The 19,099-nt window shown below is 35.3% G+C and overlaps 1 protein-coding gene across 1 annotated transcript in view; it reads left to right on the top strand.

The window, feature by feature from the left end:
* LOC146441751 (dynein axonemal heavy chain 5-like) overlaps positions 1 to 19,099 on the top strand; it is a 152,166-nt gene that overhangs the window by 23,654 nt on the left and 109,413 nt on the right. The window contains exons 22-38 of the mRNA XM_085052340.1: positions 1,760 to 1,967; positions 2,618 to 2,705; positions 2,822 to 2,945; positions 3,060 to 3,223; positions 4,329 to 4,421; positions 5,565 to 5,768; positions 7,293 to 7,373; positions 7,457 to 7,861; positions 8,006 to 8,124; positions 9,760 to 9,896; positions 10,939 to 11,101; positions 13,576 to 13,687; positions 14,010 to 14,138; positions 15,547 to 15,746; positions 15,850 to 16,003; positions 18,272 to 18,538; positions 18,733 to 18,861. Coding sequence (XP_084908466.1) covers positions 1,760 to 1,967; positions 2,618 to 2,705; positions 2,822 to 2,945; positions 3,060 to 3,223; positions 4,329 to 4,421; positions 5,565 to 5,768; positions 7,293 to 7,373; positions 7,457 to 7,861; positions 8,006 to 8,124; positions 9,760 to 9,896; positions 10,939 to 11,101; positions 13,576 to 13,687; positions 14,010 to 14,138; positions 15,547 to 15,746; positions 15,850 to 16,003; positions 18,272 to 18,538; positions 18,733 to 18,861 — 2,777 coding nt within the window. The remainder of the gene's footprint in view (positions 1 to 1,759; positions 1,968 to 2,617; positions 2,706 to 2,821; positions 2,946 to 3,059; positions 3,224 to 4,328; positions 4,422 to 5,564; positions 5,769 to 7,292; positions 7,374 to 7,456; positions 7,862 to 8,005; positions 8,125 to 9,759; positions 9,897 to 10,938; positions 11,102 to 13,575; positions 13,688 to 14,009; positions 14,139 to 15,546; positions 15,747 to 15,849; positions 16,004 to 18,271; positions 18,539 to 18,732; positions 18,862 to 19,099) is intronic.

Here is a 19,099-nt window from a genome sequence, read left to right as displayed (position 1 = left end):
TCATTAAAAGTTGTGGAAATGGGCATATATAAAACCATCACCAAGACTTTTATGTTGCAGTTTCATGAGAAAGCAATAATTCATGCTTCTAAATTGGTTCTCAGTTGAGGTTGATTGATGTTAGGCTTTCCCTTTTCTTCTTCAAAAGGAAAAGCAGCAATATAAATAGGAACAGGTACAGTCTACATCTGAAAGTGAAATGGGGCATGGGTTTGTGCAGCTGTTCATTTATGACTCTGCCATCTGGCACTGGTGCAGGGAGCTCTGACCAGTGCTTAAGGGCAGGGCTGGTCACCTTTCAGCTTTACTTGACCTTTTCCTGACAAGGGCGCAAGAACCAAATGACAAGTGTTTTTTTCTATTTGTTTTATAACTGTCAAATGGTTTTTTGTGTTTAATATCACATGATAAGGAAGGTCTTTACAGTATTATTTATTTATTCATTTATTTAAGTTCTTGCTGCATTATGTTAAGTATCTGAATAGGTATGATTCAGGTTGTAATGGTTCTTTATAGCACCATTTATTCAACAATTGAGATGCTATTCAAGTATCTGGGCTGCTTCCTGCTGCTGCAGCTGAAATGCCAATACACCTAGAAGGGAATTATTTTCTTGAGTGCATGCAGCGTGTCTGTTTGAAGATGTGCATGTCTGACATGCCCAGAATGTATGTTGGGCACCTACAAATTAGCCACTGGTTTGGGGTACACAAAATACATCTTGCCTGCCAGTAATGTGCTGAATTCGCTGTGCACAAGCCTAATGTCTTGCATGTCTTTTTTTCCATCTAAAGGAATTCAGTCTAGAAGTATGGGGGCTCATAGTTGCCTTCTAGACTAAAACTCAGGAAACAAGACAGAAAAATAGATTTAGGACTACTGAACTTATATATTGAAAAAACAAAATCTAAGGAATTTGTTGGATTGCTTGTCTGTTTTAGACAATAAAAATGATGAGTTCCATCATTAACTTTCTAATAGCAATAAATGATGTTCCACTTAAAACATCAGCAGTTGGACAGCCCTGTCACACTGGTGTGCCTTAGATATCATAGTGATTTCTTTCTATGTACAGTAGAAATATATATGTATATAATACTTATAGTAATTATTATATTAATTACTTATGTATTAAAAGGTAATAGTAGAGACAAAGGACATCAGGTGTTTTTCTTTCTATTTGGCTATGAAAGTATGAAAGGAAAAAAAATTTTCTAGTCTATTCAGAAACAGTCAGTTTTACCTTTTGTTTAATAAACATATTTCTTGAACCAATCATTTTATCTCTTTCCAAAGTAAATTAGGTCATACATATGAAAGAAGCAATCTAATGGTTTAACAAGGTTATGGTCTTGGCTGGGGGAATTTTAGCCATTTAATTTATAAGTTAATTACAATTATAAAAGTACTGCATTTCAGTGTGTATGTATGTAGGAGAACAAAAATAATTTTTGGGCACTTGTATCCTTTCTGTTTTCTGTTCTATTTTGTTGATCCTGTTCATTACAATGTTTTTACCAAAAAGAAGAGATATTTTGAAGGATACTGTTCTGTTTATTATAAGATGGCTTAACCTAAAGATTCAAAATACAGCAAGTCCATCTTGTTTCAGGCCTTTCTTTCATATTTCATTGCCATTAAATCCTCATTTTATTGCAATACCTGGGAGGAGACAGGGGTGGGTGGTAGGAAGGGGAGATGAAATTTAAGGGGTCTGTGTTTTGCATTGATTTGTTTTCATTTTGTTTTCCTTGCTTAGTTATCCAGAATGTTTACAGTACCCTGAGGGAGTTGGACTATGTAGTCAAAGCAGCATCTGATACCCTGGAATGCAGAATTGAAAGAATTCTGAAGGACATGTCAAACACTGCTCTTACAATTTTGCCAGAAGATGAACCTATAGATGTGACTTCTTTCTTGGAACAAACAAAAAAGCTTGCAATCTCTACTGCTTCCAAACTGTCTCAGTAGGTTTCTTAATTGCACAGACTTGAAGGCCATTTTTGGAAGGGTTTGTTTACTTACTACATTTGTATGCATAGAGACTTTACTTTAAAAATGTTATTATAACAGAGTAATAGTCTAGAGCACAGGGATAATCTTAGGAGGCAGGGGATGAACTCCAAAGTATCTTGAACACAGCAGTTATGAAATAGCATCTGTAGTGTTCTACATTTCTTACTTTTTGTCTTATGACATTCTAATAAGTAGCAGAAAAAATGAAGATGGATAGGACTTGAAATCTCATCCTCATGTTTATTGCTTGTTTCTGAATACTTCTTTAGTTTTTATTTTACTAATTCTGATTTCACAGATTATCTTACTGCATCCTCACAACAAGCCTGTTCTATTAGCTATAGCTAGAAAAAACCTTTTAAAAATATTAAAGTTGAATTAGAGTCTGTCAAATGGGTGTCTTGTTAGTCTGCATATTTTAATATGTTAAAATCTCTGCCTGCTCAAGCAATAGGAACAAACTGAAAAGCATTGAAAGGGCATTTTCCTGCACATAAAATTCTTCTCAGTGCAGTGGGACTGGAGGTGTGTGCCTGGGAAATAACAAAGGGTATTTCTTATGTTTGATTTCCTGTGGGTGACTGTAAGGTTGTTTTTGCAGGCAGAGCCAACAAGTGGAATGCTCTGTGTATGAACTTATAGATACTCTTAAGCACAGTCTGAAAGCAGATGTTGGAAGAACTCTGGAGGTAAGACCTCTACAATGTAAAAGGTACCCTTTAACCACCTAGTCAGATACTTGATATTTCATTTATAAGCTGGATAATATGATTGATTTCCTAAGAATTTTCCTGTCACTCTTTAGGATTCTTATGCCTGTACACATCTTGACATGAAACAGAAAACACGCTGCCAAGAATGCCTTTCCTGTAGCTACTATAATCTGATGGGACAGCTTTGTCAGAAGAATACTGACTCTTTGATCAAATGTGAGTCTGTCTTTTATAGTTTTATTCAAAAAATTAAACATATCTGAAAGATTTTTCCCTCCCAACCTTATTGTGGTAAAAAACAATCCTCACTTAAATATTATATTTATTTAGGCACAAAGATGTCCTTAGAGTCATTAAGACATCGATTGCATGTTATTGACTCCAGGTATCAGACAACTAAGTTTGTGGAGGCACACAGAGTTCCTTTGTTCAGAGCTGAAATTCAGCTGGCTATTCCAAACATTGTCTTGAGACCAAGTCTTGAAGATATTCAGGTAAAAAAATAATTGCACTTGTCCGTCATTTATGATAAAATGTTTATAAATGCATTGTTTTAAAGCAATATGTGCAAGTTTAATCTGGTATAAGAACTAAAAGGAAGGGCAGGAAAAGGTAAAAAGTCACTTGAGTTCATGATGACACTGGGTGCTAAGGACATGAATCAGGTTTGTTATGCAGGCTATTAGAAGGAACTGTTTTTCTCAAAGCTCAGTAATTCACAAACCTCTACTTAAAGGCAAACATTTCAAAATAAGTGAAAAAGTAAAAATGAGTGCCATCAATACAGCCTGATTGACTTCCTAGTCTCTTTAAACTCTTTCAGAATATAAAATCAGTTTAAAGTGTCATTCATAAATCAGCATTCAGCATCAGTAAAATGTAAACAAAAATATTACCAGCCTGAAGCCCTAAACTGTGAAAAAATTTAAACACTCTTTTAAACTTATACTAGTTCTGCAAAAATTCTTACACATTTATTTCCAATGTCCTATGATGTCTGAAATTATTCAGAGTATTGATTGCTTATGGTGTTGATTTGTGGACTTTTCACTTAGCATGGTGACTGTCAAAATCAGTAGCTGAATTATTTCCCAGGTATCATGTGTAGCCTTCATGGTGTTGTCAGTAAGAAAGGCCACAAAATGTGATTTCAAAATACCATACATAGAAGTCATACAATAATTTGTGTGGCTACCTGTATGGATTATAGAATATACCATCACAAATTCAGACAAGTGTATTCAGGCATCCTGATGTGAACATGAAAACAATTATTAATAGCACATATCTATGTTTATAACCAGTTTAAGGGGAAATAGTACTATAAGTTATAATCCCCAGGGATTTATGATCACTGTTTATAAAGGTCTCTTAGGTTCTTGTTTGAAAACCACATAAACTTGGAAGGACTGTGATAAAACTTTATGGACTACTGTTTTGCCTTCCAAAATGTATTTTTGGGTGATCCTACATCATGCTTTTTAGAATATTTCCTTTAAAAATAGAGGTATTATTTTTCAATTTTGTATTGTTTGGAGGATCATCCCCCACCCATATACTATCTCGGTGAGCTCAAGGTGAATGTTTTGCTTTTTTCAGAGTGCTGTAAACAAAGCAGTAAATATCATACTATCAATAGCTAAAGATATTCCCCTATGGAAATTTGCTTACTTACATCATAAACAGCAGCAGGTGAGTATTTTATCTTGATTTTTAAAAAAATAATTGGTATTTTGGTTAACGTTGCTTAAGATTACATTGTGTATCAATACTTTGACTTGTTACCTGGTGGATATTCCTGTTAAATGAAAGCCTAGTTTTTAATCTCTATGCCAACTAATTAAACATAAAGGTAATATTTCATAAATCCTACATTTGGTAGTTTCTAATATTAAAATCAAAAGTTGTTTTTAAAAATATCTTTTAAATATACTGTTCAAGTATGATGATGATAGTGTAGAACAAACATTATCTATAAGTGGTACCAGCTGAATATAAATTATTACCACTCTTCCCAGGCAAAAACTCTTATGTTAAACTGCCAGCCTTCATATGGCACCTATAAGACTGCAGTTAATACAGTACCAATATTTTAACTGATATCAAAATTAGCACTAAAACCTTGGGAAGGCCTGAGGTTTAGATAAAAACTGAAATTTGTTCAACGACAAAAATACATAGCACTGGTAATCACATGGCCTTCATTATCTCATCTGGGAACAAAATATAGATCTATGTAGATCTGTGCTGAAAAGCGTCTTTGTACAAATAGTTTATTTTGTTGATCTGACATGAAAAACAGATCAGCTCATTTCAGTGAAAGAACCCACATTCAAGTCCTGCAAATAAATAACAAGATAAAAAAAAAAACCAAACTAGGCAAGAGTGGACAGAACTCTGTTTTCTTAAGCAGAATGTTTGCTTATTTCCAAGCAGCCAACGCTCCACTGCCTCCAGGCCAAGAATGGGTATAGGCTGTAATTCTACACTAAAAAAGGCAGAAAGACCTTAACAGTTGTGTAGGAAGAGAAAACAGCACAACTGTACTTGTATATGGTGCATATTTGACAGATGTAATTCAGAGATGATTAATATAGAGCTCTGCATGACAATTTTTTATAAAATCAGCTTTAACACTAGAACTATAGGTCTGTAAAAATCCAAGCTAAGAACAGGGAATCTTCCTGTGGACATTTCTCTGCACTTTCTGCCTGTTCTAGAAGTATTTTTTATCTGAGCATCATTGCACATTCCATAATTTAAAAATGGAAGCAAAAACCCAAACAAACTAGTGGACATATGTTTGTTTGTTTTTCCTTGTTTAATTTATACCAGGTTGAACAAGCTGTTGTTTTAGAGGTAGGCGGTGAAAGCAAACTCACCAGGATGGTGGCACTGAAACCTTTAGACAAGCAGATCATCGAACATAAGGATGTAAACAAAGTGGTGATCCAACTAAATACAATTATTTTGTCTCTTAAAACTGAAGCAGTGGCTCTCCTGAAGACCTTTTCTGAATTTTCGGACATCTGGAGCAAGGTGAAATACATATTTATTAAAATATATTGCTGTGTTGTGAAATCTGAATAGAAGAAAGAAGTTACTGATTGCATAAGGAGTCTGCACACAGTAGGAAGCATTGGTTTCATGGTAGAATTCCTACACCCATAATTCCTCTGTCTGCTCCTGTGTTGACCAGAACTTGCAAATCTTTACCAATTAAATCATCTAAGAAAGCAGAAGAACACAAAAGAATTTTAGAGCATAAACAGTCTTATGCTTTCATATGCTTTTACGTCTTTCTCACAGCATCTTATGTTATGAAAAAGAGTAATTGAGTAGAATCTCTTTGAAACTGGAGACCACAAATCTATTCCTGAATATTAAACTGCCTAATTATTCTCAAGCAATCACTGCTGAAAGATACTTTTCTATTTCTTTGCAAAAAAAACTGTGATAAACTAAATCTAGGTAATCCTTCACTAATAAGGATTCCAAAGTTGAAGTGAATCTGTGCTGATGGAGTTACCTTCATTAGGAAGTGGTTCCAGTCACATAAATGGTAAAGCTATGAGGAGTGTTTTTTCAGGAGTTTCATCATAAAATAAAACCTTGTGTGTATTCTGAGTAGTGAGATTTAGCTCTGTGGATGGACAACTACTGGTCTTACCTATCAAAGGTGCTTTAGTCAGGCTGAGAAACAACCAATCAAAACAGGAGTAATCTTAGCTTCATAACTGCTCACCATTTTTAACTTCCCCTTCCTGAATCAACCCATAAGTGGCACTGTTCCCACAGCTGACTGTTCTGTCCAGGCTGAGAGAGGGCATTTTGACCTCTTTATGGCTTCTGAGGTTCCAAAGCTTAATACTCAGGTTTTTTGAGATACTGTTTGAGTTAAGCACATGTTGATAGCATGTCATTTCACCCAGACAAGACACAGTCAGATTGGGTGATGCAGTAGAATGATATTTCTTTTTTACTAAAATCTTCTAAAATAGTCAATTAATTTGCTCCTTAAAATTCCTCAGGAGTTGGCACTGTTCCCCCATCTTTATAATCTCTGTTGTACCATTGGGAGCTGTCACTGGTAACTCATTATTGACCAGAGGGTACAAACATTCATTTTAAAGATGCTGCTTCAGGAAGACTGAGTACAATTCCTCCTATTTAAATACCTGTTAGAGGATGTGAACTGCTTTTGTGGGGTTGCAGACAGAAGGGAGACTAGGAAGGAAATATTTCCAACAAAATTTTAGTGGCTACATAGTAAATTTTGTAGTAGCATTTGAATGGATAAGGGATATCCTGACCTGTGTCTGGTTTTGCATTACAGATAGATTTCAAGGTCTTCAAAGAGTATTATACAAAAAATAAGAGTCAAGAAAGGCAGTTCAAGTAAAATAATTAGTGCTTATATTAATTAATGCTTATATGTTATATCTTAAGTTCTTATAGAGAGGGAACATTTGTGTTTGCACAATACATCATGCTGCTGGGTGCCCTGCAGGTGATTGTAATACCAGTGCTACATAGTAATTAAAATAAACTTCTTCTAAGTAGGACCCGGAAGAAAAAGTGAAGGAATTTATAGAAACGGAACCAACAATGGCTGAATTCCAATCTCAAATCAGATACTTTTCTGTAAGTATTTTATCTTTAATAAAAATGAACTGTTTAGATAAATTTTAGTGAAATTAAATGCTGAGCACTTGTATTTGTCTTAGCAATTAGAAATGCAAATCAGAGAACTGCCCAATCACTGTGCACTGCAGTCAGTGGAAATTGCAACAGAGTCATTGAAAATAGCTTTAATTCAGGAATGCCGCTCAAGACAAAGAATGTTTGGATTGGCTTTGAGTAAAAAGTCCATCACAGATGTGGGTGAAATCTATTCATTCATTGAAAATGTTAGCAAGAGGTTAAGCAGACCTATCCATGACCTTCATGATGTACGGGAAGCAATGGAAGCACTAAAGGAGATTCGAGAGAATGAGATGAAAATTGACATGACAGTTGGACCTATAGAAGAATCCTATTCTGTGCTTCATAAATACAATCTGCTCTTTCAAGATGAAAATACAGAAAGAGGTGATGGATTGGCATATGCCTGGAGGAACCTAAATACACAGGTAATGTAGTTGTATTATTTCTTTAATCATTATTATTATACTCTTAATGTTGAAATGATAGAACAAACCTATTTTCCTAATTAATTTTTTTTGTTTCTTGTATTCCTTCTTTTGTGCCTGTTTTTCCTCTTTGTCTGCATATAGGCACGGCAGGTTGAGGACTTGCTGCTGAAGGTACAGCCAGACATGAAAACAGATTTACTGAGACGTGTTAAAAAATTCTGGATTGATACTTCAGAATTTTATAAAGACTATGATGAAAAGTAGGTGACCTGTGTTGCAATACAATTATAGTTCATTAGTGATGGTTTGAAAATGGCATATCTAAAGGGCTTCAGAAAATACACACAGCACAGCCTCACTGTATATATTACACCTGAAAAAAGGCCTAATTTCAGTATAATATAAGATGAGCATGCAGTCTTACTGTTAAAGATTCATTCCCATAATTTCAGTGCTGGAGTCAGTGAAATTTGGTGAGAGTTAATAGGTTGGGGAAAAAAAAATCAAATTCTCAATCCAGATCCCAAAGTAAAGGTTTTTTTTGAGTCTAAACTCAACAAAGCACTTCAGGAGATATTTAACAGTAAGTATGAAAGCAGTGTCTTGGATGTGACTGGAGATTCCATTTCTAGGTATTTCTAAAGTCACTGAGTCTTTAAACTTACTTTACCACTTTTGAAAATGTAAATTGTGGGATATTAGTGGTTTACTGGACACTCCTACAGTAGCAACAATGAAGGAAAGACAGGATTTGGCTTGCTGTCATCTGTTATGGTTCTGAGGCCATACCTAGCCTCTGAGAGCTTCCCTTTTCCACTGGTGACAGAGGACTCCCATGCAGCTCTGCTGGGAGCCTCAGCAAGGCTGACACTTTGTCCTGTGGGATCTGCTGAGGCTTCACTGCTTGGTCCCTGACCTGCAGGTCCAGCTCTTCCACAGCTGTGCCTGTGCCTGATCATGGACCCTGCTGAGCTGAACATGGATCCCAACGCACAGACTCACTCCTGAGGCTGACCTCAGAGCAGCCTGGTTCCCCCTGGACTGTGTCTCATCCTGGTTACTTTCCCAAGACCTGCCCCTGATTTACTTCCCTGCTTGACCTTGCTCCTGTGTAATTATTCTGGACCTGTCTAAAGATCTGGACTCTCATTTGAACCTAATTCCCACCCTGAGGCCTGCCCTGCTCTTCCTGCTCGTGATTCTGTGGGATCATGCCTTGGCTGCCTTTACTGCCTGTGTTTCCACTTTCATCTTCTGGTCCCATTTCCCTTGCCATGCAGCCAGCCTGCTCTGCTTTCTGCCCATCTGCCTGAAGTTCTTTCTAGAAATAACCATGCCACAACAGAAGATGACAGAGGTTTCATTCCAGAATATTATGATGTGGCCAAGAAGTGCTCCCAGGTGTGAGAGCTGGGAACTGCACCCAGTCCTATGGCTGAGATGTGCTCATTAGGGAAAATGGTATTTTTTTCTCATATTTTTCTATTAGTTATGGTTCTAGTGCCAACTACACAGTTTTTACTCCTGATTTTATATATCTGTTATCTTTCCCTTTTTAAAATATAAGTGAAAATAATTAATATTTTTTTACAGAAAAAGCAGTAAATAACAAAGATAAAACATTTGTAAATCTTTTTAGCTGTTTGTAAGATGTATGGTAACACAGATGAATTTTCTTATTAGAAAAGAAACTGGGCTTTTTTTCAGAGATGAATATATAATCTTGGTACACTGAATATTAGCTGCACTGTTGCTTTTAGTGCTCTGTGAAAATTTATAGAAAAAAGGCTAAAAATATTAAATAATGTTTAGTAAGTATGGTCTGGGTTCTGTTGTGCTTCTTTGTGAAACCTGTATGGTTGACAATTTTACTGAATTTGTTTTGGTTTTTACAGGGGCCCCAGTGTGGAGAATATTCCTCCCCATGAAGCAAGTGACAGATTACAGATCTTTCAAGACAGATTTGATGAACTGTGGAGGCAGTATCTCTCTCTTTCTGGTGGGGAAGAATTATTTGGTCTTCCTATTGCAGGTACTTTCTTAGGGGATATGGATACCTGTTCCTAGGCTATTAAATTTTTCTTGTGATTCCTGTTAAATGCGTTCAGTGCTGGATTCATTGCAGAAAAATTCCTTGTAGTAAATTATTATTGTCTTTCCTATGAAAAGCAGCTGTGTGAAACTGGCTCTTGGTGTGCACATACATAAACATCAGGTAGAAAAATACTGCACTGTGTCTCGGGGTCCAGATGCTTAGCTTTCTTGCTTTTTCTGTTCAGAGCTAAGCACATCTTCTGCCAGTATTCTGCCCCATACAAATTCGGGAAACATGTTGCCAAAGTACTCAAATTGTCCCTGCTCCAGTTGCATAATGAATTCCCTTGGGCTGTGCAACTGATCTGTAATGTCCTTATGTTTGCTAGTCAGACACAGTTCCTTTGGAAGACTGTGGTGTGAACTAAAGTTACAGCAGAATGTATGATAAGCACTTTAATTTATGCATACTAAATTAAGTATATTTTCCTGTCTGGGGACATGTGCAGTAATCCAAATATATTTAACTAGGAATTAAAAAAATATGAGAGAAACTAAATAAAACATTTCTGTTAAGGATGTCCATTTTAAATACTTTTATTGTCTAATATATTCTGTATATTTAGTTTGAAAACACACTCTTTATCCCCAAACTTTTCCTCTTAAGTAAATAGTGTAAATTGTCATAGGAGATATTTTAGTTCTTGTCTAAAACTTGTGTTCCTTTGCCATTTCGTCCACTTTTTCCACATTTTCTTCCTCAAAGAGATAGATGCAGCATCTCACTTATAAGATTACATCTACTGTTATAGAAGATTTTTTTAATCATCCATTTAAACAATTACTGTGCATAAAAATCTGATGTTCTTAAATAATGTAACTGGAAAAATTTGTCTTACTAGACACTATCTAAAAACTTGCGAGTCTCATTTCATTCATTTGTTAACTACAATTTTTAGAAATGCATAGATTTTTATGTTCACGAACGTAGTTGCACCTCATAAACACTCACAAATTTCTGATTTTAAAATTTGAAACAGAGTATCCTGAACTTCACAAAATTAAACGTGAACTTTCGTTGCTTCAGAAACTTTACAGTCTTTATAATACAGTTACTGCTAGTATCGATGGGTACAATGAAATGCTTTGGAATGATTTAAATATTGAAAAAATTAACAATGAACTTCTGGATTTTCAAAGCAAGTAAGTTGTTTTTGGTTGAAGTACATGCAATTTTTATTTCTCAGCTCTGTGTGTTAATTAGCTTATGAAAATTGCTCTGAGGGGTAAGAGAGTGTTGGTCTATCTCAAGGTCAGACTTGCTTAAGTGTTGGGCACAACTGCACTGTGGTGCAATATGCAGGTGGTTCGTGAGTCACTTCAGGCTTGTTGGGGTATATTGACATGTTGGGGGGTGTTGGTAGGCTGTAGCTTATTTAATAAATAATGTACACAAACCTGTGTGAAGGTGGTTGTAAGTATAAATAACTTCCATAGCTGATCTTATATAATACCTCCTCAGTGATTTAGTTTACAGCTAATTAATTATTACTCCATGATATTAGACGGAATTTTGAACCCACTGTTTACCTCTGCACATTTGTCTAAGTTGTTATTTCAAGAAGGGTAGGTAGCTACACTAAATTCTGATGGGTCATTTATGAGGTTTGAGAGCAATAATGTTTTCAAAAAAACCTGATTGAACTGCCTTTTAGTCATTAATTTGAAAAAAAAACCCAAGCCAACCTCTTTTTAGAAATAAGAATAGTAAAAATGAATGTATGTGAAACATATATATTTCTGCATTTGGACAGTGTAAGTCTTGATCTCATTTCATTAGAATTCTGGAATCTGTATCATGATTTTTTCTGTAGTTAATTATATTTTACAGGCTGTAGGACTCTTTATGCTTCCTTCTCCAGAACCCTGAAGGAAGCCACTGAATGGCAATAGTTTTCATTTATGTGTTTCTCTTTGAACTTCATGTGTGACATTTTTGTTTTTCTTCTCAAGTGTTGAACTATATTTGGAGCAGGGTGACGACCAATGGGCAGTAAATGCTTTTTTTTTTGTACTAAAAGTCTAACCTAGTACTATCCTTCCTTTGGCAGTTTGATGGCATTATTGCATCAAGCTATTGTCTGTAAAAGCAGAGAAATTTAAACAGTGTACAGGGGTGCTCACAGAAATAGCTGAGATGTTATGAAAGAAGCAGGATTGCTGGAAGTGTGATTACTGTTTTGAACTAATTGAAAAGATATGCATAGTTCTGTAATGTAATTTTTTGTTGCTACCCCTTTTAAAAATAGTAATAGAATAGGAAAATTAAAATAATGAAAATAAAAATTAAAAAAACCCCTATAGGTAAAAATCCAATTTGACAGATAAAAAGGATAAAGATTTAGAGAGCATTATAGAAGTTTGTAATCACAGCTAGAGAGAAGTTTCCCTTTATATTTTACTGTAATATAGTGTAAAGAGAATGTCCAGTAAATTTAGGACAGAAATGTAAACCTGATCAATGGAGTAGTTTTTTAACATAGTGTGCAGCTCATGGAACTTGCTTTTAGAAGAAATTATTGAGACTAATACAAAGGAAAAAGTTATTTGAATTTTAAAAAATTGCTATTTCCATTACCAAGCTAGGAAATCCCATTTCCAATAGCCATCCCAAGACAGGTTTATAAGAATGTTAGTTGCTGAGCCTCAGTATAGAAGTAGTCTGGAATTGCTCCTTAAAGCCTTATTGATACAAGGCAGAGTATAAATCTTCCATTCTGTAATGCCTTTCTCTAGCATATTTAATGCTGTCTACTGTTGGACTCAGGATGAAATACTAATGCAGTTATTGTAGTGCCATGACAGTATGCATATGCTCATCTACCTCTTACTAGCAAGCAGTGAAGAATTTGCACATATTCCAGCATTGTGTGACAGATCTGCCTGATTTTGAACCGTGGAAAATGGAGACTTTTTTGGAAGGAATTTGTCATTACGGGCAGGTTTTATGCAGCTTTTAGTTTCTGGAATTGAGCTGTAAGGGAACTGCTGTCAGTCTTTGGTCCATAGCTTTGGCAGATGAAAATTGACATGACTGGTTTAGAAGCAAGAGGAGCTGTGACAATTCACAGTACAAGAGGTTCTTAATTTTTAAATTATTTTCATCTTAAATTGTGCATAAAGGAAAATTTTGCTTTGAATATCTTTGATACAAACGAGGTACAAATTAAAACTTGTTTGATTGAAACAGAAGTATTTTTCTCTTTGCAAGCAGACTAGTTTTAGTTTAGGATATACTTTATTTTGCTTGGGAAATATATGTTGTTTAATCCTTTTACCTCTTTACAAAATCCAGGTGCATTTTCAAATTTTACTAAGACAATGACACTGAAGGAACCTAATTTCAGATGTGGGTTTGCACATGAAGTTAACTTTCTTTAATTGAAACTGAAATAGAAACCAAACCATTCTAGTGTAATCTGTACTGTCTTTGGCAGTGTTTCATGTCTGCAGTCACAAATGACTGGCTATATATAATATTTCCAGCTTGCAAATGGATTTTTTTTTACAGTCTACTGGTCAACTAATTGAAAAATGACAATATAATGTACTATTAAGTGGTGGATGGTGATTATTAAGAATAAAATATTTCTTCTTTCTTTTTGTGCTGTTTAAAGAATCCGAAAGTTACCGAAAGCATTAAAGGAATGGCAAGCTTTTCAAGACCTAAAAAAGAAAGTTGATGACTTCACTGAGAGCTGTGCTTTGCTTGAAATCATGAAAAACAAAGTATGTTTAGCATAATAATTTGGAGATAAGAGTCACTTAAGAAACTCTATTGAAGGCCATGTTACATGACTGTAGGATGCTTTCCATAATTCATTTTTATAGACAAAAGCAGCTGTATTTATAGCAAGAATCTAGTTAGGCTTAGTTATAGAAAAATAAAACAAAAGACTTTGTAATGTGATTAGAAGAACTACTAATGCTTTCAATGGGATGGAAATCAAGACTCTCCTATTTGTTTAACAGATGCAGTGCAAAAATATGTGATCATTCTGGTCCTAAAAATAATACAATTTAAAAAACCCATCCCTATGGTCTTTTCTAGGCAATGTTGTCAAGACACTGGGAAAGAATTGCGCAAGTAACTGGGCATCACTTTGATGTTGACTCTGAAAATTTTGCTTTGAAAAATGTAATGGATGCCCCTTTATTAAAACATAAAGAAGATATTGAGGTACATCTGCTTTTCAGTTTTGTTTTGTTTTGTTTGCTGGGGTTTTTTGTTGGTTTTTTTTGGTTAGGTTTTTTTTTTGTTTGTTTGTTTTTTGTAATTAATAACTTGTGATCTGGAAGTCTGTGCTTTTGAAATCCTGGTTCCAGTCAGCTTTGTAACATTAAAAAAATCTGGTTTAGTTGAAGAATTCCTTTGAAAAATGGAGTTTGGTAATTGGTATTGGCACTGATGGTTACTTTATTTCCCTTTTATTCTGGTGAAGCCTTAAATACGTAAATGGTTTTACACTAATCCTTCCATGAGACTTCTGTTGTTTTAAGAGTAGAGTGATTCTGTCGTGCGTCTGATTTAGGGTCTGCCTACTTATATATTTTTTTCTTCCCTTTAAATGTCTAACGAGAGAGAAAAAAACAGTTGATGTGAGACTGATCCTGTTAAGTGCTAAAAATCCTTGGAAAACAGTAGAAGTGGAGGATATGAGATTAAAGGACAATGAGGTTGTTTTGTATTTCAAAAGTGACACTTCACAAGAGCACAGCTAGATGAGATGGCATATGGAGTGTGCACAAGCTACAAAGCTGTTGTCTTCTCTGTTCTGGGAACAGTAGTTACCCAGCAAGTGCCTTCGCTTCATGCTTGTTACCTTTCAGAAGAACAAAGGGTAGCTAAAACTAAAGAAGTAAAACCCCAACAGTTTCTAACTTCAGTTCTGTGGTCACTTAGCTAAATCTGTATTCCTTCCAGAGTAGTGATCTGTTTTGTCTTGTTCCACAAAGGAACATTTTTAAGGCAAAACCATGAAATCAAACCTCTGCTCTACCCAATTCCCAGACAAGAATTTAAGCCTTGTGAAGATTCAGGGTTCCCGCCTTTCACTCCAGGAAACACTTTAAACCTGTGATAAAATCCAATGTACTATTGAATCAGAATTTGGGATTCAGACTGAGTAGGTGATCCTTTTCTCTCTAATGCAATAATCAGCTCTATGACAGTCCTGTCGTCACTGTCTTCAAGAAGTAGCAGACAGTCACGTTGTCAGTCTACACTCTGTTCTGGGAATATTTATTGGTTTTGATTGGTAATGTTTATTTTCTTTAAACCCATCCATTGGTTTATTTGATTTAAATTTTAATTAATACAGACAGGTAAACTCTGCCTGCAGATTCTCTGACTCAGTGAATTTTGTGTGTGTAAGATGCTAGTAGTAGTGAAGATGGAGTATAGCCCATAAAAGGTACCTGTTGCAAGTAGTAGAATATAACTTTGAAATAGAATAACTTTGAGGTGTTTCAAGGTATATTTTCATTAGCTAGAAATCTGGATCAAGCCAGTACATTTTACTAGCCTTTATAAGTGTGCTTTTTAATAGCCTTAGAGGAATGTAATTTACTACTTTAATTTTACACAGGATGTCTGCATCAGTGCTGTCAAAGAAAAGGATATTGAAGCAAAATTGAAGCATGTCATCAGTGAATGGAATACTCATGCTTTCAGTTTTAGCCAATTCAAAACTCGAGGAGAACTCCTTCTGAAAGGATCAGATATATCGGAGAAAATAGCTTTGGTGGAAGACAGCCTCATGATACTGGGGTCACTCATGAGCAACCGGTACAGAACTTAATAAATGCACATATTGTGTAAATTTAATCAACCCTTAGAGTAAACAATGATCATCTTAGATTCTTTTTCCCTTTAAATCATTTTTATACAGGTATAATGCACCATTTAAGTCCACTATACAACAATGGGTTCAGAAGCTGACCAACACTGCAGAGATAATTGAAAACTGGATTAATGTACAAAACCTCTGGATTTACCTTGAGGCTGTGTTTGTTGGTGGAGACATTGCAAAGCAACTACCTCAGGTATATTGATGTATGATAACAATATGTTGTACCAGGAGATAAACCACATCACAGTTTATTTGCCTGTATAGTTTATTTGCCAGAGCGTGTAACTCATATAAGATTGTGGGCTGTGCATAGGCAGTTCAGGAGAAGCTTTGCCAAACTAGGATCCATCTGGTTAAACTGTTTAGAACTTGGTGAAACCTACAGGAACACAACTGTTTGTAATTCAAGCTCAAATGTTCTTGTCAGCTTGCAATATTAGTGAATTAGTCCAGGGCTCAGAACTACTTAACAGTATGAAACTGATTTATCGCTTTTGCCATGTGTACAAATATCCCTGTCTTCATGTGTGCATGTGTTTATAGGCTATAAATTATAATAATAGAATGACAGATTTTGTATAGGAATTCTGTACTTGCTAGGACTCAGTTTAACAAAGTCCCACAGAGAGGGGACTGGCTTGGGAACTGTACATGTGCTGATCTGTGTTAACCATTGCAACCTCTTCAAATGGCAATGATGACCTTCCAAGGTAGCAGCTGCACAGTTAAGGAATAATCTGAGCAGGAGAGAAATAGCAGAAAAAACCCATCCTTTTTGTTGTGTCTCTTAATGAGGGGTTTTCATGTAGTTCTAACACACCACAGTTCAGTCATGCTGGATCAACTGGTGCAACGTAACAAAACTGTTATTATTGGGAAATTACTAGATATTAATTTATTTCACGCCACATATTTTATAGTGAAAGGCTTAAAATATCCCAAATTAATATTAATTTTTGTAAGTTAAATAAAGCTTTCTTAATTGTTGTTTAGATAACAATTTATGGTTTTTTTAGTTAATGAGATATATTTATGTTATTAATGCTTATCAGAAAATCAATAAGCAGGTTTTGAAGATGAACAAATGCTGCAATGCAGCTGAGGCATTTGATAACTGCTAAAGTGACTTCTTCCAAGGATGACAAATACATGAACCAATATTCTAAAAAAAAACAAACGTAGTGACTGTCTTTAAAGAAGGAGGAGATGGAACAGCTCGGCTCGGTGGAGGAGTAATGAAGAGAGGGCTTAATTGCAATTCCTGGATGAATACTGCAACAAATAACTGTTAGCACCTGGAAATTAACGAGATGAATAATGTTCAGTCAATGCAAATTTGTTAGGAGCAAAACATGTTGAACAAATCTAATTTATTTTTAGGGTGGGCGAGGAGCTTTGTGGATAGAGGAAAAACAGTAGTTGCAATATATTTAGATAGGCTTTTGTCATTGCCTCTGATAGTACTACCAGAAAATGCATTTTAGCTTGCTGGTGTGTAAAATGCAGAAGAGTGGAATGCATAAATATCAATAACCAATAAATAGACTATTGTACCTGGTTTTGGCCAAAGAAACACACAGACAAATTTGAAAGAACATAGAAGAGGGTGGTAAGAATGAGGACCTGTCCAGGAAGGATGAGGTACAAGAAAAGATTCAACAAACTAGGCTTGTTTGGCTTGAAGAAAAGGAAAAACTGAAGAGGCAATGTTTTTTAAAATAAAAGGGTTGTTCTCAACAGGAATTAAAAAAAACGTGTTCTTGGTATCTGATTAAGCTTAGATATTAAAAGAGTGCCTGAAGAGGTTTCTAAATCTCCATCACTGAGCATCACTAAACATGAGACAGACAGATATTTTGGGTATGATCCTGACTTGTGACAGACAAATTGCTCTGGATCTTCTTTTGTGATCTCTTCTCAGCTCTCAGATAATTTATGATTTCATTCCCATTTCATCTGTTGTAGGCGAAGAAAGAATTTTTAATGTCAATATACCAAGTGTATAAAAATATTTCTTTTTCAGCTCCCTGTTTGATAATTTCTCTCCCTTCACCTACAACACTTGTAATGTACAAGTGCAGCAGCTTCAGACCGTGTATACTGTTTTTGTTCATCAAATATTGCTACTAACAGCTTACATGACATGTGTTGCTGTTAGGAAGACCATAATTTCTGAGAAAGTTGCTTTTTAAGTTTTCTCATGTGTTCCTATTATGTGGACAATTTTGATGCCCAATGTGAAGTAAAAGACATTTCCACCGCTGCCACTTTGAGCTCTTTCTCTTGCAATTTGAACTCTGGTAAATAATAAGTATGCCTATAAATACTCATACATTAGTGCTGCAAAGAAGACTTGAACAGAAAGGGAAATACTAAACTGTTGCCTTGTCTGATAGAATCATTTAATTTTTAGAATATGACAAACATGAGGAAAAGCTAATGCATTTATCATGTACTTCAGGAAGCCAGAAGATTTCAGAGCATTGATAAGTCATGGCAGAGAATTATGCAGAGGGCCCATGAAACATCAAACATTGTGCAGTGCTGTGTTGGAGATGAGACTTTGGCACAGCTGTTACCACATTTGCTGGAACAGTTGGAAATCTGTCAGAAATCACTGACTGGCTATTTGGAAAAAAAGCGGTTAATGTTTCCAAGATTTTTTTTTGTATCTGACCCTGCTCTTCTGGAAATCCTTGGTCAAGCATCTGATTCCCACACTATTCAGGTACAAGTAATAAAGCAATGGTGTTCTTATGATTGATATTACTAAGGGAGGACCATGGAGGATTTTGTTATTTATTTAATTTCTATTCCTTGTGGAAAGATTTGCAGAGTATTCTAATGCAGCTTTTAAAAACAAAGTAAGAATGCCATATCAGGTCAGTTTATGGAGGCTTTTTTTTTCTGATTCTGTTGTAGGCACATTTATTAAGTTTGTTTGACAATGTTAACCGTGTGGGATTTCATGAAAAAAACTACGACCAGATTTTATTGTTTGAATCTCAAGAAGGAGAACAGGTCAATATTATTGAACCAGTTTTAGCTCAGGTAATGAGAGTATGTATTGCAGTTTTTCATTACTTGATTTAAAGCAGATTTATGTTTTAGAGGCTTACAGTATTGCATCATGCTATTATTTGACTAGCTAAATGAAAACCTCCCAATGTGAACAGCAAGAGCAAAGAGTAGAAAGGACAGGACATTTGTGTCAGTTTGTAACGATTGCTTTACCTGTTTTCTCAGCAGTACTGCTGTGAAGTGCCAAATCCATCACATATCTCTAGAA

Source organism: Lichenostomus cassidix, chromosome 2 (genome assembly GCF_008360975.1).
Source record: "Lichenostomus cassidix isolate B80296 chromosome 2, HeHo_3.0, whole genome shotgun sequence".
In the NCBI taxonomy this organism is placed as follows: domain Eukaryota; kingdom Metazoa; phylum Chordata; class Aves; order Passeriformes; family Meliphagidae; genus Lichenostomus; species Lichenostomus cassidix.
This window is presented reverse-complemented; position numbering and strand designations above follow the sequence as displayed.